This window comes from Moschus berezovskii, chromosome 1 (assembly GCF_049115385.1).
Source record: "Moschus berezovskii isolate FMDL1 chromosome 1, NW_MosBer_1.0, whole genome shotgun sequence".
Lineage (NCBI taxonomy): Eukaryota > Metazoa > Chordata > Mammalia > Artiodactyla > Moschidae > Moschus > Moschus berezovskii.
Window position 1 is genome coordinate 103680001 of NC_142460.1, and position 23240 is coordinate 103703240.

The window sequence follows — 23240 nt, forward strand, 5'->3', positions numbered from 1 at the left end:
GCTTTTCTTCCTTAGGGGGCGGTAAGCTCCCACTCATCCATACCAAGCTCCTCCTGAAATGAAGACCCCCTTCCCTGAGCCACTAGGCAGGCTGAAACTGCAAAGTGCACGGTCCCCTAGAACCAGCTCTGTGGTGACTCCACTCAAATGTGAGCCCCACTGGGGCAGGGACCTGTGCCTGGAACATCCCCCAAGCAATGTTGGGTGGATGAATAAAACAGCCACCAGTTTTGAGTAGCAGTAACCTGGACGATTGTTACATCTTGGCCAACTGATAGACCCAAATCAATCAGGACAAACAGTGGTCCGGGTACATACTTGATGAGCTCCTTCTCCCGCATCTCTAGCTGCAGCATGATGGCACTCAGTTCCATGTACAAATTATTAGCCCGCTCAAGTTTCCGCTCATAGTGCTCACGAATATCCAAAGCATGCCTATCAAAGAAAACACAGGAGCAGCGAAGCTGATGAATGTCGGGGAGAGCCAGGGTCAGCTCTAATGAAATAAGAACAGGTTGGTTTATCTCAAAAGCACTTGCCCAAGGGCCCTCTAAATTTAAGCCTCGCTTGTCTGATGTAGTGACTCAGACAAGGTGGAGTGGGAGATGAGAAGTCCAAGTTTTCCACTTAGTTGATTGTTAAGGGCCATATTCACTCATACAGAACATCCAGGAGGTAAAATCTGAGTGCAATTTATGTATAATTTATAGCCTTTGCCCGTGCACTATTTGGTAATATCTTAATAAGAATATGCTACATGTTAAGGGAAATGTGCAGTTAAAGCTAACACGATAATCCCTCATTTATGCTTATCCATGGTACAGATCTTGTCTAATCTAGTGGTTATCTGTGTTCTATCCCTTAATAGATTATAAGCATCTTGGGGTCAGGGACTACCTCTTATAAATTTCTGATCTTTCATGTTACCTAGGGCAGCAACTGAACAAACAAATAGCATTGCTCCAGGGGTCTTTGTTGCAGAGATACGATAAAGGAAGATAACAAAGGTGCAGGGAGGCAGTAAGAAAGTGATACAAAGGAGGACCAAATTTTAGGGCAACTTTTAAAGAAAATAACAATAACCAGCAGAGGTGACAGGTGTGTAGAGATGAAATGATTCATAGAAAGGGTTCCTATTAAATATCTGAAGACCTGGGAATAAGAAGAAGGGAAGGAGGAGAGGTCTGCTGACCTGAGCTCTTCTCTGCGCCTTCGAATAAGTTCTTCATCTAATCGGTGGATACAGGTTCCTTCACTCTTGATCTTCTCAAAGTGTTTTTTCACTTCTTCTCTCCATTCAGCCTAGGTGAGGACAAATTAGGTTTTGTTAACTCCAGGAGTTCTAATCCTTGATATAACCATAGGATCCTGTACAAGACTTCCCCTTACCCACCCCATATGATTATACTGAAGAGCCTTATAGATGTTCAATAGTAAAATATCTCACATTAATGTATCTGCACACCCTACCCAACTCTTCACCCCATTTTCTGTGTTTAGTCCAATACTCGATGCTGTCTTGGCCCCAAGAAACATTACATCTGGCATGCTAGCCATCATCTCTGGAATAAAGCAGCTCAGTTTTAGGTCAAGACTGTGGTGGAGAGAGCCTGGCTAGAAAGAACAGCTCTGATAACCATATGATACAAGCATGTGTCAGTCAGAATATGACCATTTTTACATTGGACCAGAATTCCTCCTGGGCTTTGTTTACAAAAATATCTTGAGAAAATATTTAGTATAGAAGATCCAAGAGGCATGAACAACAGGAGAAGGGGAGAAAAATATGGGGACTTATGCAGGCATCTGTGGGCTTCTCAGGTGGTGCTAGTGGTAAAGAACCCACCTGCTAATGTAGGAGATGTTAAGAGATGAGGGTTCGATCCCTGGGTTGGGAAGATCCCCTGGAGGAAGTTATGGCAACTCACTCCAGTATTCTTGCCTGGAGAATCCCACGGACAGAGGAGCCTGGAGGGCGACTGTCCATGGGGCTGCAAATAGCTGGACACGACTTAAGTGACTGAGAACCCACGCATGCATATAGGAATTTGGGAGTGAGAAAGAGAAGGGGGAAGGAGGAGGAGGAGAAAGAGCATGGTCAAAGAATCTAGTAGTCTGGAAAAAAATTTAGGAGAGGGATGGGTATCTAATATGTGATTTAAGTTGTTCAAAACGTAAGCCTCTTCCAATTTCCTAAATCTTTAGTAAAGCCTCTGACATTCACCTTGACTTTGGATCAGTGTATTTATTTGGTTTTGCTTTTTTAAAAAAAAAATAAAATAAAGAAAGGTACTGAACTGCATCTTTGGGTCAATGACAGGACAAAGATAAAGGAACAACCAAAAGATGGCAGGGATGGGGGTCTAGAAAGCAGAGTCAAAGTGTCCATGTAATTATAAATCTCCCAGAAGTTCACAAAAGTATTGAAAAGGACACTGGACTTTTCCATAAGGCATGGTGTTTCAGACTAATTTCATCTAAATTTTAGGAGGCAGGAAAATCTCTGCCGGAATATAGTCTATAGACCATTCTAGAAAAACAGCTAAAGGAGAACCTTCCTCAAATTATGTATACACTACTATCCTGAGAAGCTAATGAGATAATCTAAAATAATTTCCAGTGAAGGTTAAATATGTAACTAAATGTTTCTAACTGTATTGTCTTCTACAGCTCTTCTATCCTTTTAAGATTCATGTTAGAAAATGATCTCCCTAGACCCTGGAAGAAGTTATACTTAAGTAATTGTGAAATTAGAGAAGCTTTCTCCCCAGATTTGCTGTTTCTCATTTATTTTTATAGACGAAATTATATTACAATTATTTAGAAAGTGTTCATTCTGCTTATCTGTTTATAATATGTTAGATCTTCATATATATATATACATGTTGACCAACCATTGGGAAGCGATTTCTGTCAGTTGATTTTCTGGCATCAAATCTGCCAAGTAATGTCATCAAAAAGCCAAGATCTAGAATGTGCTACCCATTGTTTGGCAACAGTCTTTGACAATGGTGATGGTGGTGGTTTAGTTGCTAAGTTGTGACAGCATCCAAGCAGTAAACACAGGTTTGGTTGAGCCCAAGTACTGCTGTTCTCTCAGCCGTCAAATTAAAGTCACAAACAGCAAGAGTATTTGAGTTTTAAGAGGCCAAAGACTGACAATCAGGGGTGGTTGGACCTAAAACAGATAAGGGAGGGGGCCAAGGGTGGGTCTTCAAGCATCCTCTTTTGTGAAAATCATGTCAGTGGATCCTGACACTTTAAGAAGGACCAAGAATATATTCCTCTAGTGGTGAGGGATCAGATTTCGCAGATCAGATTTTTTAAATTCTAGAGGAAATAAACCTCCTGACACCCGGCTCATGGAATGTGAAACTTAAAAGACAACCCTCTCAAGATCGAAACTTATTAAAGGAGATTTCCTCAAAAGAAATTCCCTTTGTGGGAAAACACCAAGTACTGATTAATAATAATGTGTTTTCCTCAAAGGTACTGTTATAGGTAGATGTTAATTTTGGAGTTCCATCACATATAATTAGAATCTTTATGTAATAGGAGTTCTAATTTGCACTTAATCTGCAATTTAGAGATGTCTGGGCATATCTAAGAAATGGAGGTGGGCAGGCTGAAGTCAGTTTGCACAGAGATTAAGGAGTCTCTGAGAGAAAACATGAGAGAAGAAGGAGTCCTGTGTGACTCTGACCTATAACATTCATCAACATAGGAGTGGAGAGGCATTTCCTACTGTTTCACTAAAATACCAAAAAAACCTTGGACCATAACTGGCACTATTACGTGACCTGCAACAAAATGTAACTCAACAAGGAAAGGACCAGTTCATTGCATAAGCACAACAATGTGCAAGTTTGGAATATGGAGAAGCCCACGGCTTTAGTTACTGCAAAAAAATAGCAGCTCCTGGTGGGTGACGGCAGTTCCTTAAGAATAAGGCAGCATCCCATAGATGCCAGCTGGGGACTACAGTCTCTCAGCAAAAAAGAGTACTAACCAATAAAGTAACACTCAGCAGATGCTAGGTGGAAGATTGCTGTTCTAGCCAGAGTCAGTGGAAAGTAGGTGTGTGTTAGTCGCTCAGTCGTGTCTGATTCTTTGTGATCCCATGGACTGTAGCCCACCAGGCTCCTCTGTGATGGGATTCTCCAGGCAAGAATACTGGAGTGGGTTTCCATTTCCTCCTCCAGAGGATCTCCCCGACCCAGGGGTCGAACCCAGATCTCCTGCATAGCAGGCAGATTCTTTACAGTCTGAGCCACCAGGGAAGCCACAAGGAAAGGAGGGCAGACATTAATACGAGGTTATCTGAGATCCCTACTCTTTACTGGGGATTCCCCCAAACTACATGTAGAGTGGAGAGAGGGAGTAGGGAATGTTTCACAAGGTACGTAAGTCCAGAAAGCAGGTAAGGGAAAAATACAGTGAAATCTGGGTTATTATCATGAATGGAATCCTCTTCATAGCACAGGTAAGGCCTGGTCAAGGCTGTAACATTTAGCAAGTTTTTGTCTTCTCAGTTACTTAACCAGTTCGCCGAAGCTCTTGTACCCAAACCTTGCTCCTCTTCTCTCTCATAATAGAGGTGTCAAAATGAAGTTGAATTAATATATGAATGGATAAATAAGATAAATGATATCCATACAATAGAATACTATTCACTCATAAAAGGAATGAATTTGTGACATGCTACATCATTAAAGCTCAACATTCAGAAAACTAAGATCATGGCATCTGGCCCCATCACTTCATGGGAAATAGATGGGGAAACAGTAGAAACAGTGTCAGACTTTATTTTGGGGGGCTCCAAAATCACTGCAGATGGTGACTGCAGCCATGAAATTAAAAGACGCTTACTCTTTGGAAGGAAAGTTATGACCACCCTAGATAGCATATTAAAAAGCAGAGATATTACTTTGCCAACAAAGGTCTGTCTAGTCAAGGCTATGGTTTTTCCAGTGGTCATGTATGAATGTGAGAGTTGGACTGTGAAGAAAGCTGAGTGCCGAAGAATTGATGCTTTTGAACTGTGGTGTTGGAGAAGACTCTTGAGAGTCCCTTGGACTGCAAGGAGATCCAACCAGTCCATCCTAAAGCAGATCAGTCATGGGTGTTCATTGGAGGGAGTGATGTTGAAGCTGAAACTCGAATACTTTGGCCACTTCATGCAAAGAGTTGACTCATTGGAAAAGACCCTGATGCTGGGAGGGATTGGGGCTGGGAGGAGAAGGGGACGACAGAGGATGAGATGGCTGGATGGCATCACTGACTTTGATGCACATGAGTCTGGGTGAACTCCGGGAGTTGGTGATGGACGAGGAGGCCTGGCGTGCTGTGATTCATGGGGTTGCAAAGAGTTGGATACAACTTAGTGACTGAATAACAACAGCGGCACTCAAAATGGTGCAAAGACAGAGGGTTGTAGAAGAGCTCAGAAGCAGGGCACAAGATGCACCTAGCAGCTGGGATCTGGGGCCAGGCTAAAATGTTTTCTAAAGACTTCTATCAAATGTAACCAGGAGCAATAATTGTCTACTTGGAGAAATGGTGTATTGTCCAGGAATGAAGCAATAGCTTTGGCAGAATCTAATATTGTACTGAAATTGGTTGCTTTGTTCATCTGTTCTATATATGCTGCTGCTTTATACAAGTGCTGTTGATGAGAAACAGACGAAGCATGTTCTCTCAGGAAGACATCAGCTGGGTTCTTGGCAGCACCCTTGACTGATAGTTTGGGGGGAAGGTGGCGACCAGCAGCTAAACAACTATTGGTTGATGACTGATGCAGACAGAATTCTGGCGGCAGGCAGGAGGCAAGGCCTCAGGTACAAGAGGGCTATCAATAAGCAAAACTATGTTCTAAAAAACTAGTTCTTGCCCATCATGGGAGTATAATTTGTCAAAACACAATAGGAGCTCCCTAGTTGCCATTCTTATCCATCTCAGGAGTTCATCAGAAAAAGTACCCAGAACATACAACCTCAAAGAAGGCTTAATCTTTATAGCTTTGCGGGAGATGAATAATAACATCTTGCAATCAAACAGTTCTCTACAGTTTCCAGAGCACTTGCATGTTTATTATCTGATCTGATCCTCATCAAAACTCCTCAAGGAAGGGAAAACATGGTTATCTTCACTGTTTAGATGAGTTAGCTGAGGTTTATGGAAGTTTAATGACTTATCCAAGGTCACAGGACAGGGATTTATGCTCAAAATCTGTTACTTTTCCCAGTACCTCCCTCATTAATTCATAAATAGTTTATTATCATTAGCCAGAGATGGTCTGAATTTCAGACCCAAGCAAATCAGTTTGTAAATAACTGAAAAATTCTAGGAACTAGCAAGGGTATTTTGAACTATTTAAGAAGAGGTAAAATTTTACAGTGGGAGAAAAAGGTGGTAGAATTTATGAATATTAAAACATGTCCTATGCACTGTTTTTCCTTTCCATTCCTTCTCCCCTTCCTCTCTTTTCAAATTCTTGCTCTAACAGAACCTTCTCTAAGTTCAATTTTAATGCTGCATAGATTAATAAAAGTGAATTTATACAAGTGAGGGTACTGACTGTGGGTACTACACAGTGTTATACACACGTTGGATACTCAGAAAGTGTGGCCCTGACTTCAGAAGTGATATTCTGGGAGCACACAAGTCTGTTTAGAATTTGATGTTTTCCCAGTATGTACAGTTGTACTGTCAATGACTTGTGATTTAGTACTCTCATGAAAATTGATTTTCAAAATTATGGTACGCAGAGTTTTCTTGTAAAGGAAAAAAAGCTGTGATTGATACTGTATCCTAAAGTCTGAAAAATTTTCTAGACAGTACTCATTGACTCATTATTATGGGCTTCCCTGGTGGCTTAGATGGTAAAGAATCGTTCTGCCACATGGGAGACCTGGGTTCAATCCCTGGGTTGGGAAGATATCCTGGAGAAGGGAATGGCTATCCACTCCAGCATGCTTGCTTGGAGAATTCCATGGACAGAGGAGCCTGGTGGGCTACAGTTCATGGGGTCACAAAGAGTCAGACAAGACTGAGCGACTAACACAACACACATTCATTATTATTCTCTTTCATTTCACTAAGGGCTTAAGTCTTTTTCTTAACATAAGGAAACATTTGAAAGATATCTAATCCTGTAACCAATACATACATGTATTTGTATAGGTAGGTAATGGTTTTAATAGTTCTAAGGGAATTTTCCTGAATGAGTATCAAAGAACATAGGAAATGTCATGAAGTTATCCTCTCATTTTCTCTAAAATCAAATACTTTACTTACATAATAATTCCTCAGAAACACTAAAAAACTATAGGGACAAGCCAGACTATTCAAAGACATGGTGTGGCGAGAGCTAAGTTTGTGGTCACAGAGAATATGTTAGAACTTTGGGAAACAGAGGAAAAGTCTCTGATTTATTATTCCTTAGAAAACCTTAAGCTTTAAGTAAGATATTCCCAATATCTGATAGGTGGAGTATCTCTCTGCTTCTCAGATACCAGAGAAGCATATGCCCCAAGCCTCTGGTTAAGCCAGTTAGTAAAGCATATTTGGGGCCTTTTTTAACTCCCAGTGATGACGCCCCTCCCAGTCCAGTTTGCTTTCAAAGCACACTTTCCTGGTAGGTAAATGCATCACCCAGTGGAGTTGGGGGCTGTCAGGAGTAGAGAGAGACACTAATTGGTAACAAAATGTCTTTCCTGAGAATGAATCTTTTGAAATGATACTGGAAGTCAATGTAGAGATGGAATTCATTTTGCAAAAATTCATTTTAGAAAGTGAGACAAAGCTATTCAAGAAAAAATTGGATAATACTATAGTTAAATTCTATAAGCATAAAGCTATAATTTAAGATCATCACGTTTATTTCAGAAGCCATAGTTTCCTCCTGTTTTCATCCTATTTTACTCCTATTGCCATAGCCTGGGTCTGGGAGGGGTAAGTAAGGACCTCACATATAAAGATCCCCCCACAACTCCCTATCCAAATGGATAGTGGTAGACCACTGGCCCTTATGCCATTTATACTATTTTTATTTAATGGTCACACACTTATCACTAATGCAACTATCAGGAGGTGAAGTCTATTTCTCAATCTGTGTTAGCCTGTGACTTGCATTGGCCAATGAGACACTGGCAACTACAATGCACCCAGGCTAGAAAATCACCTGTGCACTGGGAATTGCTCTCCTGCTGCATTTGTTACCTTGAGAAGACCATGTGAACAAGCCCAAGTTTGCCTGTTGAAGGATGAAGGGCCACGTGCAGGAAAACTGAGGTGCTTGAGCTAACAGCCAGCCAAGGCGGGACTAGTGAATGAGGCCACCTGGAACCAGCCAACCTCCCAGCAGACCTGGCAACTGACTGTAGACACGTGAGTGAGCCTAGGCAAGGCCAGCTGAGGAACCACCCAGCACAAATAACCAACCCATGGGACCTTGAGCTCAATAACAGCATACTGTGTTAAGCCATATGTTTTGCAGTAAAGGCTAACAGATACATTAAATTACATTTTATTTGGAGCTACTAGGTGAAAAGGTTAGAGAAAAGGTTCTCCTGGGCCTAATTCTGTCACAGATTCTCTCTGGGCTTTAACTTTCCTCCTCTTTACTTCAGCTTTTCTAACTTTAAGAAAAGCAATACTCTCATGAAGGTTAGCAATAATTTTAATTCAAATGTATGTACACTACAGTTTTCATATCTTCTCTTCCTCTTTTTTCTCCAACAATTTCACCAGAACCCACTATGAAGATATTTTAATACAAGATATTTTCAAATAAGAGAATTCATATATGTTAAGTGCTTAAAAACCCTCCAAAACTCCAAAGTGTTAAAAAAATCCCAAAGTTGTATGTGTGACATTTATAATAATCATCATTGTTGCACAATGAGTCAAGTTATGTAATTGTTCTAAGAATGAGAATGCCCTCTTCTAGGAACTACTCCTTCTCATTGAGAGTTCCCTGTCTATTTAGCAGGACCTGGAAGTTTCCAGACTTACCTGAGACTTGAAGTAAGTTTCTTGTGGGGTGGCAAGTACATCTGCAGATGCGATGTCCAAATGCATCAGTGTCTGCCGAAAAGAAGGTCGATTGCGAGGTTTACTCTGCCTAAAAGTTAAAAAAAAAAAAATAATTTGTGCATTTCAGAAGTTGTATCCAGGATAAAGATTTTATTCTACTTTACAAAAAAAAAAAACATTTCTGACTCCATGTGTGGCTATATCTCAGGCAGTTTTGATGTACCGAAGAACAAAAGGAAAATGTAATTGATGAGATGCCTCTAATGATGAACTAGAAATCTCTAGAATCTGTTTGATAATAATGATCCCTGAGAACTGGCAAAGCGGTGATAGCTATCATTTACTAAGGCCTACTGCTTCAAGATATCAGACCAAATTCTTTATTTATAATTTTAATTAATCATACTATCCCCATTTCACAAGTGAGAAAACTGCTACTTCGATGACATGCCCCAAATTACACAGATAGAAAAGGGTAGAACTAGTCTGTGAATCCAAAGTTCTCAAATTCCAAGGCTCCTAGACTTTACACAAAGTAAGGTTATTCATTCCAAATATGTGTTAGAGACATTCCTGCTGGTTTAAATATGGTTTAGAGAAGTTTTAAATATGGCTTTGATTAAGAAGGTAGAAGAGGATATTGGGAGAAACATATTTCTTACCATGTCTGCTTCATAAGGATTTTGAATCCATCAGGGCAAGTGGAAGGAACTGGAAGGTGTAGGCTATTGCTTCCAACCCCCCAAATAATGGCTGAAGAGTCTACATCTTTGTACGGAATCTCCCCTGTGAGCAGCTCCCAAAGCACCACTCCAAAAGACCTATAGTAGCCCCAGGAACAAGCACAGAAGACATTTCTGAAAGACTGATTTGTATTTTAGTTATTTAGTAATTTACAATCAAACACATAAAACTCTAATATTGCTATAGAAAAAATAGAAACAGCCAGGAAAACTCTGAAAAAGAAAATTAATGAAGGGTAACAAATATTACCAGATATTAAAACATACTACAAAGGTTCAGAAATTAACAGTGGTGATGAATAATCAGCTAGGCTAATGGAAAGGAACAGAAATCTAGAAATAGACCAAATACATATAGGAATTGAGTATATGATGGAAGTTACATCTTAAACCAGTAGGGAAAAATTGGTTATTCAATAAATACTGTTGGGACAACTGGGGAAAAAATTAAATCTACACTTTATCTTACACTAAGATAAATTCCAAATGCATCAAAGATTTAAATGTGAGAAATGAAATCCTAAAAATTCTCAAAGAACATATGGAAATTTTAAAAAAATCTCAGAGTAGTGAAAGCTTTTCTAATTAAGAAATCCAGAAGTCATAACAGGAGAGACTGATAAATCAAATTGCTTAAAAGAAAATCTTGACATGGAAAAACCCTCTAACATAAGTAAAACAACAAAAGTGGAAAGTATCTGTAATTCATATACACAGAAGGATAATTTACTTAATATATAAAATACTCTTATAAGTTGATAAGAATAAAATATCAGAAAATTTAGTAAAGGATTAGTGTGTAAATAAGAAATTACAAATGGGTGTGTAAATATATGAAAAAAAGTACAATCTTATTTATAAGAGATATGCAAATTAAAACTGCACCTAAGACACCATTTTTTTTTACCTATATGGTTGGCAGAAGATCCCAAAGTGGAACACATTTTGTTGGTGAGCCTGAAAAAAACTCTCTTATACATTTCTGTTGGGAATACAAATTGATGTAATCCCTAATGAGGACACTTCGGTAATAATTATCCAAATTACAAATGATCTCACATTTCTATTTTATCTTATTTACTTTAAAATTATAGCCAGTTTTAATATAGGCTATTATTTTGGTTTTAAGTCTAAAAGTTACTAGTTGCCAATTTTAAGAATGGAAGAAAAGCAACTACAGGAAAATATACTGTTAATAACAGAGATTTGGAACCTCAGAGGAAAAGAAAATATAGACGAATACCTCTTCCTGCCCCCTCCAAAAAGCACAGTCTATCAGGACTGTTTAATAAAAGGGCAAATAGCCCTGTATACCTCAAAGCATATAACTGTATCACAACAAAGTACATCACTAATACACCTGATGATGTCTGAGAATAAGTAAACTTCGTTTACCATGTTTTATTCAAGAAGGAAAGAATTATGTAGTATATTTCAGAAAGACTTTTATACTAAATGGCTATTTGAAGTAAACTTTTAGTTTTCCAGAAAGTTCAGCATATTCTCTTGATGGACCCCCCAAACTGATGATTTACTGAGTGGATACTCACCCCAATTCCTCCTCTCCCAATCCTTGTAACCAAGTGTCATCACAATGGGTAGTACCTTGGGTTACATAAGACTGAAATCAACTAGAACTGAGTAATACTAAAGAGTATTTTGGGTGAGTAGAAGTGTTGAAAGAGGAAGCACTAATAGGGTGAAAGCTAATAGGCTTTCTGGTTGGGACAGATGGCACCACTCACCATATATCAACTTTTTCAGAGACAGGTTCATTCCGAATCACTTCTGGTGCCATCCAGGCGACAGTGCCAGCAAAGGACATCTTGGTACTCTTATCACTGAGCTCCTTAGATGTACCAAAATCTGAAATTTTTACTGCATCTGTGTGAGTCACTAAAACACTTTAAAAAGAAATAAAGAAAGGATTCAGATCATTAGTACTAATGAAAATCATGACTAACTGGCAACTGAAGATTTTGTTTGCTGCCTCCTACGTTGCAGAGTTCAGCTCTCTAGTTCCAGTACTACTGGAGCCTTAGCTACCCACCAGGAGCAGCATCATTTATACTTGTGAGCAGCACAGCATACTGGGCTTGCTACACCTGGTTTTATCCTGCCTCCACCACTTGCTAACTGTGTGACCTTTGCCAATTACTTAATTCTTCTAAGCCAGTTTTCTCCTCTGTAAGATGGAGACAATTCAGGTCACAGTATCTTATTCACAATTCAAACATCTCTGAAAATGGTTTATAAATATTTTCTCATATGTATAAAGCAAACTCAATTTACTTATCCCACTTTGTGTGACTCTCAAAGGCTTTGGCATGGATTTATGAATGTGTATGATTATAGGGTGTTGCCCCAGACTTTGTTGGGGGTGTAATGTAATGCCCTATGTTACCTTTTTGAAATCATCTGACTTCAGGAGTTTTGGATAAGGCATTGCTGCTGCTGCTGCTAAGGCGCTTCAGTCATGTCTGACTCTGTGCGACCCCACAGATGGCAGCCCACCAGGCTCCACCGTCCCTGGGATTCTCCAGGCAAGAACACTGGAGTGGGTTGCCATTTCCTTCTCCAATGCATGAAAGTGAAAAGTGAAAGTGAAGTCACTCAGTCATGTCCAACCCTCAGCGACCCCATGGACTGCAACCTTCTAGGCTCCTCCGTCCATGGGATTTTCCAGGCAAGAGTACTGGAGTGGGTTGCCATTGCCTTCTCCGGGATAAGGCATTATGAGTCTGTAATTAATGGTCTCATAAAATTTTCATTTGAATTAAATGAGATAAGCTATGTAAAGCACCCATCTCAAAAGACATTGATTCTCATCCTTGCCAGTCTCAGACAACCCAATGGGAAAAACACATCTTTTAAAACACTGTTTAAATAATGGCCAACTAAAATCATGCATGGAACCATGACACACAGGATTCATTAATATAAAAGGCTAGTAAGTATGCTGGGATTCTGTTAACGTTGCTAAGGAAAAGCAGGAATAAATTTAAGCTCAGATTCTACATAAGTCATGTGTAGAATATTTTACTTGTTATAATTTGCTATTTAAATAATTTTTACTTATATAATTTGTATTTTACTTGTTATAATAGTGATCTGGGATGTGACCTGGGGCAAACTACTTTTGTTAGCCTCAGAGTATAATTTAGTACCAGTCAAATCCAGAGTGCTAGCACCCTTACACACTGCCTGAATTCACTTGAAATAACCTGTTTAGACCATTAGAATGTTAAGGAGTTATGGGTTCAGAGGCTTAATGATACAGGGAAATAATTTGAACAATAAGTCTTTTTTTGGGGGGGGGGGTGGCAATCTATGCAGCTTGAACCTGGGCCACAGCAGTGAAAGTGCTGAGTCCTAACCACTGAATTGCCAGAGAATTCCCTAAAATAATTCTTAAGGAGAACAAGCTGATTAAGACGGAGGCCATTCAAAGAGGTCTTCAGCAAGGTATCATGTGTGATTTATATGTATGCAGTGGAGGACAGAAACAACAGATTGTGTTAAAAATGTGAACAGAAGGAATGAACACGATAATAAAGTTTTTGTGTAAGGAAAGCAAGGAGAAGGTTTTTAGTGAGCTAAGGACTGTAATAAACATCGTTGAGAACAACAGTGATAAATCAGAGCTGCTTTGCAGTTGATAATCAAGGACAGATTCGTATTCCATGGAGGAGGGGCAGGACTCACTGTGAATCCCTCATCTGATCAGGACGAGAGGATGCAGCAGTCTATGGTCTAAGTTCTGGGTTCAAGTACTACCTCCATGACTTTGGGCTCTGAGCTCTAGATTATCTTACATAAATTAAGAATAATGATACTTATTACATCTCTTCCATACATTGTTCTGCCAAAATTAAAGCAGATATGATAAGTATTTTTAAATGTTGTAAATCATGAAAGCCCTATGCAAAAATGTTTTGGGAAAAGATTCTTTTCTGCTTCTCTAAAGAAAAATGTGATGGAAAATAATGAAAATAATTATAAAAATAGGAGCCACATTGAAATGTACTATTTAATCAATTTCTTTCCTTTCTTCATGCACTTTGGGTAACTTGAATAAGCATTCCTCTTAAAGTGGTTATTGGGAACCAAAGAGTCATTCTGAAAACAAAGATTACTAGAAATAGCTCTGCTTCTCTTAAATAATCAATTTATATTGTTTAATGGACACTGTGGAACTTTACTTGTTTACCTCTTTGCTTAGATTCTAGGAAGCTCAAAGCCAAATTCGTAATCCACTTGTAGTGACTGTACAGAAACTTATGGCATACATTTTGTGGACAAGTTTTCAGTTCAGCTCAGTTCAGTTCAGTCGCTCAGTCGTGTCCTACTCTTTGCAACCCCATGAGTCACAGCACGCCCGGCCTCCCTGTCCATCACCAACTCCTGGAGTTCCCTCAAACTCATGTGCTTTAGTTAATGTTTTTACTTTCTCTTGGCCTCTGGTTTATTTTTTAATCCATTTTTATTCTGTTGTATATATTTCTGAAACTCGGTTTTGGAAAATTGGTTTTCTGGGGGAAACACACTAAGAAAACAAGTCAACAAGTCTCCCAGTGGGAAAGTCTGACATTCATTATCTGAGATGATGGAAAGTGAATTCTTTGGTTAATAATGAATTTTGTTTCATAGTTGTACAATTACAAAGCAACAAAAAGGGAAAACAATGCAGATGCCTGGACATATCTGCCATATAGGTAAGTAAGGAGGTTAATAGTAATCTCCAAAATACACAAATGGAGATATCCACTCTGCTTATTTAAAGTGAACTGAAAATAGTCTAAAAGCTTCATTATGATTGATAAAATTCCATATTTCAAAACAATAAATTAAAATGACTGAAAAGTTAGCTCCAGAACTCACTTAGGTGATTTGAGATCACGATGAATAATTTTATGAAGGTGCAAATAATTCATTCCACTTGCGATTCCCGTGGACCAGTCTACTAGCAATCGAGGTGTGATTTTCCTGCCAGCTCGCAAAACCTCATAGAGTTGTCCATGGGCACAGTATTCCATGATGATACAGTAACATGGGGCCTGAGTACAAACACCCCTTTCAAGAAAACACAGACATATACATGAATACACAGATCACATAAACATACATGTACACATATTTATACTTTGAAAATATTTAATAAATTTAATAAAGACAGGCTTTCCATCCAAATTATTTGTAAAATGCATATATATCCCGATTCTTAAATTACCATTTAAGTCCCTGTAGTCTATATGTTTCTTTGTTAGCACATAGACAATTTTAGTTTGTTTTGTTCACTTCAGATATCTATTGTTGTTTAGTTGCTACGTTATATCCAACTCTTTTGCAACCCCATGGGCTGAAGCCTGCCAGGCTCCTCTGTCCATGGGATTTCTCAGGCAAGACACTGGAGTGGGTTGCCATTTCCTTCTCCAAGGGGTATTCCTGATTCAGGGACTGAACCTGTGTCTCCTGCATTGCAGGTGGATTCTTTACTGCTGTGCCACCTGGGAAGCCCTCAGGTATCTATATGCTATACTGTATCGGTGCTTTTTCTGTGGGACCATGTCATTCTAAAACAAAGTCTCTTTCTCTGAGACTTGTGTAGGCTGGACACTGTTCTTTTAGATTAAGAATAATTTAAGTATCTTCCCTTAAAAATTAAATGGAAGTTTTATATATAATGTACAGAGAGAATTCAAGTAAAATATTTCTATTTTTACCATTAAATTTGTTGAATTTTAAATTACTCAAATTTAAGATAATTAGACTGAATACAAAAAGAATCAATTTTCTGTATTATAAGTATCTGAAAAACATTTCAGATACTTATAATAAATAAAAATAATGTCACACATTCTATTATACACCTATGCAGCCTCTATTTTCATTAATTCCTACATCTTCTATGAAGACTTGCCTGATTATTCCAGCCTAAACAATCTTTCTCTTCTCTAATTTCCTATGCTACAATTAAGTTTTTACATACTATTTTTCTCTCCCTCTACAGACTATCAGCTCCTTGAAGGAAAAGGTCTTCAAGGTCTTTTCTTTCTACCATGTGGCTTAGAAGTTCACAGCAAGTTCTTGACAAAAATTTCTTACTTCACCCAAACTTTTTTTGCTGATAAAGCCTTTGCACAAACAGGTGCAGAAGCAAGGGGTAGGAGGAAGCATAACAACACAAAAGAATCTACTATGTGTCAGGCATGCTTACGTGTTAGTTAACTGCCTTGTTTAATCTGCCCCAAATCATTGTGTGATAGATACTATCTTTTCCATTTCCACAGGTTAAGGCTTAGAGAGGAGAACTGACTAAATCACACAGCCAATACATGGCAGAGCTCAGATTTGAATCCAGTCTAACTTCAAAGGCCATGTGCTTTCCACTCACTACACTACACGGCCTCCTTTCTTAAAGTTTGTTAAAGTCTGTATAGACAAGCATGTTGGGGATTCTTATATTAATACTGTTATCTTATAAAAGTGGGAAAATCATATTAACTTTACTTCACAGTTTTGTTCTGAAAATAAGATAAAAAAAAATTACTATGAGCAATTCTCTGTGTCTTATCTCTTAATGATACGTATGCCCTCCTCCAAAAGAATATCGTTATTCTACCTACAAGACTCCCAGCTAAAGTCCTCAACCAGCTACCAATTCATGTCCTATCTCTTAGGCTGCCATAAGTGGTAAAGGAATTTAGAAGCAGTGGCTTGTGAAAGTCTTAAAACAATGGCAGGATATGAAGAAGTATAATTAGTTCTCATTTTCCCTGCCTTGATGTGCCTGTCAAATGCCACAAAGCTATTTCTATTACTTTCCTATCATTTTCTAAGCCCCCCAGAATTCTTGATTAAAAAAATTATTATTTTTGGCTGCACTGGATCTTCGTTGTTGCATTTGGGCTTTCTCTAGTTGCTGTGAGCGGGTGCTTCTTTGCAGTGCAGTTTCTCTCGTTGCAGAGCACGAGTTCTAGAGCGCAGGCTCAGTAGTGTGGTGCATAGGCTTAGTTGCCCCATGACGTGTGGGATCTTCCCCGACCAGAGACTGAACCCGTGTTCCCTGCATTGGCAGGCGGATTCTTAACCACTGGCCCACCAAAGAAGATGGTGGGCCATCTTGATTTTTAAAGAAAAAACTTTTTTCAAGTTTCTGCTATTTGATTTTCAGGAAACCTCAGTGGAGCATAAGTATATAGCAACTACAAATAGACAATTTAGTTTTTTACTACAGAGAAATGATGAGTAAGGGCAGACATAATGTAATGTGCTTAAGAATAACAAAGCAAATATTTGTTTGAAACTACTCAGCATCCTATTCAACTATGTTTAGCTTGTCAGACAAACATTGTCTAACAGTGATACTCTATATACTTTTCGTCTTTCTTGACTGACAAATGAGAAGCAATCACTCCATCAGCCCTGTACTATGACAAGGCTTCTTAGTAGCTATATATAACAGCTTTATAATCATGTCTAATTGCTACCTTTTTTCGCTTTGGCACCCAATTCCATTAGGAACAGGCAGGTTGGGTTTTCTTAAAAGATTGCTTAAAAAATTAAAAGAAAAAGAGAATATCGTATTCTTTTCTTGCACTCCCCTTCTGTGCATGGTTTTTACTAACTTCAAAAGAAGCTGAAAGCACAGGAATCAGTATCCAGAGAGACGTACTAACATCTAATCATGTTTTCATATCTTCCAGACACTCCTGAGTGATTCACTGGCCAGGCAAAACAATGGCACAGATGGCTGCAAACACAACACTGCACAATGCCTCAGGAGCCTGGTGTAATGGGCCAGGGACACAGTCTCACTATTGTTTCCCATGTAGAGGTAAAGACCTTTCAAGCATCTTCAGCCTAAAGAGGTGGACACCAATAAAGCAATGCTTATCCACAATGCTGAAAACTGCACATGCAGGTAGGAGAGTCAGAGGGTAAGGTGGGGAAAAGACTCTGAGTAAAAAGGAAGAAACAAAAGAAAAGAAGAAAAAAATCCAGCTTCTCACACTCGCCTTCTGAGGACACATTTCTACCTTTAGTTATCCACGACGTCCTGCTAGAAAGCCCTCAGGCCTGAGACTCACAGCCTAGTTCACTTCGGGAGGCCAAAAAGTCATGCTTATCCATAGAATATTCTATGTCTCAAACCCAGTGATTTAAGCTTAAAATTTAGTTAAGTAAAAGGCTCTTCCTTCCACTTACGAGGGTATACCATGCTGTAATGACAATCCTCTCAGTGAAGTAAAACGAAGGAAAGAAGGGAGTTTCTGACAGTCTGTCTGCTTAAAAACAATCCACCCATTGTCTTGTGAAACTTATAATCTCGGGAAGGATTATAATTGCTCTCTATAGTATTTTGTTTTAGTCTCACATCCTCCTGGCCCTCCTAGGGCAACCAATAATAGAATCACTACAGCAACTGAAGTTCTCTCCATGTCCTCTGCAGGGATGTTCCTTCTACAAGGAAATGAATCCAAAGACTCCATTTAGTATCCCAGTTGATACAGCTTCTTTTCTTTTCACACTTCTTTCCCTTTCCATAGGGGTGTTGTTTGGGAATGAAAATTCAACCTTAACACACATCTAAATCCATTTTACAAAACCTGTACCCAAGATTTTTATTCCTTGCTTTGGGGATACGATTTCAATTAGAAATTGTTGCATGACATGTTTAACTTTATAAGGAGAGTTTTCTTAAGGAAAGGATCCCTCTTGGGGGGCTGGAAGAAGTCCCTCCTAGGTTAGGGAAGGGGAATTTGTAAGTTAGTCTTAGCTATAGCCTCATTGGTCATATTATTTTCCTATATATAAACTCAATATATACTATATAAAAATATACCAAGAGGTTCCAGTTTCTAATCTTTCATTCTTCCTAAAGGTTTTCTTTCCCATTCTTCACCTTTCTTACTCTTAAGCTGCACATCATTCATTTGTTCAAGCCTAGGACAAAATTTTCAACGCTGGTAAGAGAATGAGATCAGGGGAAAGGTGCAGGCAGAAGAGATTACACATATCCTCTTGAAAGTGAAGTAAAGTGAAGTGAAAGTTACTCAGTCGTGTCCGACTCTTTGCGACCCCATGGACTATACAGTCCATGGAATTCTTCAGGCCAGAATACTGGAGTGGGTAGCCTTTCCCTTCTCCAGGGGATCTTCCCAACCCAGGGAACGAACCCAGGTCTCCTGCATTGCAGGCAAATTCTTTACTAGCTGAGCCACAAGGGAAGCCCATAAAACACATATTCTCTTGGCACTACCAAATCTGATGCCTTCCACAAACTGACCTCTGAGGATCCCTGTCAACATTATGAAAATAAGGGTCTAAACTAGAAAGATATGTTCACACTCTCTTGAAAACAACCACTTTGTGAAGTAAATATATCATTTGACTTACTATAATCATGAATTCTATTATTAGATTTAGAAAGCCAGTTTTGGCATTCCTTGAAAAGGAATCTGGCAAAACTTGAGGCAGGGAGAAATATTCTGAAGGTACCTGTTAACTGCAAGTTAATATTTCAGAAAAGACACTAATAGAAACTAATAAAATACACTTCTATTTACAAGGAACTAATTGTTCTCTGATCACTTCAGATGCTAGCTTTGTTTTCTTAATTGAATCTGAAGGTGTTCAGGTTATCTTGAAGAGGCCTCTGTTATGCTATTGATAAACTGCATTGATTCAGCAGATCTGACTGCAGGGCAGGAGTTCACCTTCTTCCTCTCTGTCCCATGTATCTGCCTCCCTTCCACGCACTGTGTGTTCTGGCAAAAAGAGCTATTAGACTATCAAATTCTCAAAAACATGACTCTAATATAATAGTTCCTTGGTATCCTCCCAAAGCACCAAGCACATTGCTAAGTCTGTAGAGTATTCTTAACTTGTCTTTTAAGTCAGGAACTTACATGTATGTACTGAAGGAAAGAAAATCTATTTCTTTAAAAAAAAAAAAAAAAAAGCCTTGACCTACTTGAAAGCGATGATGTTAGGGTGCTTCAACTTCCTCAAATGCTTGATATCCGTCTCATTCTGTTCTCTCACTTTCTTGATGGCCACTTCCTCCGCTCGGAACTTGCCCAAGAAGACAGCTCCCTGGGCTCCACTACCCAGCCACTGTAGCTCTGAGATCTCCTCAAATGGCACTTCCCAAGTATCTAGGCACACAAGTGAGAAACAAGCATAAAGAGACCCTGGGATCTGCTCAGGGGCCACTCCACAAGGCCACTCTGCAGGGACCAATGTCACCATCACCCAGAAGGACCTCAACTTTTGTCTCTCACCTGTTAACTTGCTAAAAGATGGAACTTTTCTGTGGGTCTTGATATCATAGAGATATTCACATGGATTAGTTTGTATAGATTTTTAACCAGTGAAATCCTGCAGATGGGAAATCTCCAATATAATTGCCTCCAAACAAACCATATCCTGACATTCCCACAGCCCCACCTCCTCACTTGAAGCTTGCAGGTTCAGTCAGTTCACCTATCCGTCTCTACGTCATTATCCCCACCTCATTACCCATTACAAGTTTTACTTTATTCCTCTCTGAATTTCTAGTGCAGCTGCTCAATTAATCTTTGTTGAATGCATTTTCAGTGATACTCTCCTGAGGACCTAATGATGTATAACAATTAAATTAGTATTTACCTTTTATTTAGTACTTACTATATGCCAGAGTGTTTTAGGTCTGTCATATGTTTAATTCTTACAACAATCCTACAAGGCTGATGAAGCAAAAGCAGAAAGAGTGGACGGGAACTACATTTCTCTCTTTTCTAGTTTTCTCTACTTCAAGAGAAAAGAAATTCCATAGATTCTTAATAAAATGTGTTTTCTTGTTACAAAGGTTAAAACATGACCTTCCAAATATAATACTACATAGTGCAGAAAAAATTGCAGTGAGGGAGATTAATAGCATGGGCATTTGTCCCATTCTTCTGGTATGACCAGCATGAAAGGTTTCTGCTCTACTGAAATTGAATAGATCTCTACAAAAACACCTCTCTAAAACACAAATAGCTCACAAATATGAAACCACCAAAGGAACAAGCAATACCAAATAAAATTTGGGTGGAAACAGTAAGCTACAGTCTTGACTGCTTTAAGTTATCTTTATGGCATCTAAGAGTTTTCATCCACATAGGCTTATTCGTGTGGCACACATGGGACCCAGGTATACTGAAAGGGTTACTCATTAGTGGTCCAGTAAAGAACTGAACACAGTGTCATTCTGACCATTCTGGGGGTTAAGTACTAGCACTGGATTTTGAGTAAGAGCATAATTGGGCAATATTTTTCCAAATAAATCTATAAAAATTCAGGTTACTCTAATTTTTAATATATAATTACTAAAATTAGATAATCTTAAGCTGTTTTTCTCCATTTACTCAATCTCTATTTACTGTTAAGTACTAGACAACATTAGAAAATACTAGAAAGAAACAGAAAAGCATATATTTTATCTGAAATCCCAACCCATATTCTGTTTTCATCTTCTTTTAGTCTTTGTTTATATGCATATAGCTATGTAAGAGTGTATGTGATGTACAATTTTTTCTATTTTTTCATGTATTATGTATTCCCCATCTATTTACAGTTTTTATTTATAAGATTAACAGCTGTTTACTGTATCCTCTTACCTTTCATAGTACTTAAGTGTCTCTATTTTTTTGTTTGCTAGTTTAAATTTGATACTTCTTTCTTTCTTTATATTATTCCTCAAATTCAATCCTTAAAGAGTATAATTTCCTGGTTCTTGGTATACATTCCAAATTGCTATCCAAAAGAATTTTGCTAGTTTTTGCTGACATTAGTAAAGCATGAGTCTCTTTTACTACAACTTTGCCAGCAATGACTATTGCCAATTATTTTTTGGTGCTAATTTAATTAGGTATGAAATAGTGTTTTATAAGTGTGCATTATTTTAATTGCCAGTGATGTAGAATGTTTTTTCCACATTTGTTTAATACATCTTCCTTGAACGAATTATCAGATTTACCCCTTGTCCATTTATTTACTTGGGTTTGCAGTTCTCATAAACTTGAAGGAACTTTCTATCTGATACATATGAAGAGACTTCTTACAAAAGCATTTTTCTTTTAACTTCATGTTTTAAACAAAATACTTTCATAGTTGCCTGTAATTTGTTTTGTGATTTCTTCCACTGTCTAATCTATCTTCTAAGAGTGATCTATAGTTGATTTTTTAAGCTTAACCTTTGCATCTGAAGCTTAATTTGTTGCAGGATGTGAGAACTAGTGCAAACTAATTTTTTCATATTGTTATTTAGTGATTTTAAAAAATTTGTTAAATAATCCTTTCTTTTCACATCATTTTATAATGTTTACATTGTAACTTACTATATATTTTATAAATAGTTCCTATTATTTGGTATTTTTATAAAATAAGAAATAAATAAAATACAAATGATAGGAGGGAGGAGCTGGATATGGGTATGGGATTAAGTGGCACAAACTACTATGTATAAAGTAAATAAGCTACAAGGATATATTGTACAGCACAAGGAATATAGCCAATATTTTATAACAACTTTAAATAGAAGAAATATATAAAAATACTGAATCACTATTGTACACCTGAAACTAACATAATATTGTAAATTAACTATACTTCAACTATAAAATAAAAGAAATATACATGAAACAATATTTGGCACTCAAATATCAAAGGTTGAATTTATGATAAATAATAAAAATTTTCTTGACCAACAGTAGCCTCAAACCGGTGTTAATTCATCTATGCTCAACCGAATCTTAATTATCCATGGAAAAATAAAGGGGACAGCATTGGTAATTCAGGAACACAGAGTGTAAAGTAATACTTCAACCACCTTTCTGTCAATTGTTTCTACTAGAGCTGATTCCCAGAAGGAAAACTGATTCACGGCATTTTATTCTCTCTGTCCAATTCCAATGTCCTGATCAATACTAAGTAGGGAGCCAAGGAACAGGAAAATAGCAGCAAAAAGAATGTCAGCAACAAGAACATACAAACTGGGGGTCTACATCACTGAGAAGCAAGATAACTAACCTCATTATGCTGGAAACTGGCTGGGCTCCCTCCAGGGCTAGTCCCAGACTTTCCACTGCTTTTATATCTGTCCCAATGGTACTCTTCCCCAGCTTTTATCTTCTCTCTGATTCATCACTATGACTACAATCTTAATTCCAATACCCATCATGATTCCTAGGGCTGAGAAAAAGCCACAAGCCCACTCACTTTAACATATAAGTTCTCCTTTGTTTATCTAGACAAGTCTATAACAATACTTGTTCTGAGACTGGGAACTATTTGGCATTAAAATATTTCAATTCTACATACTACCTGACTTGCACTTAACCACCAATATAATAAATGGGAGATGAAGATATCATTAAAACTTTTTTAATCGAGTGAAATTTCCTCATTATACCAAATGCAGGGACACATCTGTTA

The 23240-nt window shown here is 38.1% G+C and overlaps 1 protein-coding gene across 7 annotated transcripts in view; it reads right to left on the minus strand.

Annotated features, from left to right (window-relative positions):
- The window catches only part of MAP3K13 (mitogen-activated protein kinase kinase kinase 13), a 177307-nt gene that overhangs the window by 27051 nt on the left and 127016 nt on the right, over positions 1–23240 (minus strand). For 6 of the 7 annotated variants that reach the window (XR_008683638.2, XM_055408803.2, XM_088838443.1 and 3 more), the window contains 7 exons: positions 19756–19939; positions 14661–14852; positions 11525–11683; positions 9699–9857; positions 9016–9124; positions 1193–1302; positions 319–435 (listed from right to left, as the gene is read on the minus strand). Coding sequence is in view for 6 of the 7 variants with exons in the window: in XM_055408803.2 (XP_055264778.2) it covers positions 319–435; positions 1193–1302; positions 9016–9124; positions 9699–9857; positions 11525–11683; positions 14661–14852; positions 19756–19939 (1030 nt within the window). In the remaining variant the exon portion in view is untranslated. The remainder of the gene's footprint in view (positions 1–318; positions 436–1192; positions 1303–9015; positions 9125–9698; positions 9858–11524; positions 11684–14660; positions 14853–19755; positions 19940–23240) is intronic. The other variant, XM_088838453.1, reaches the window with a different exon arrangement.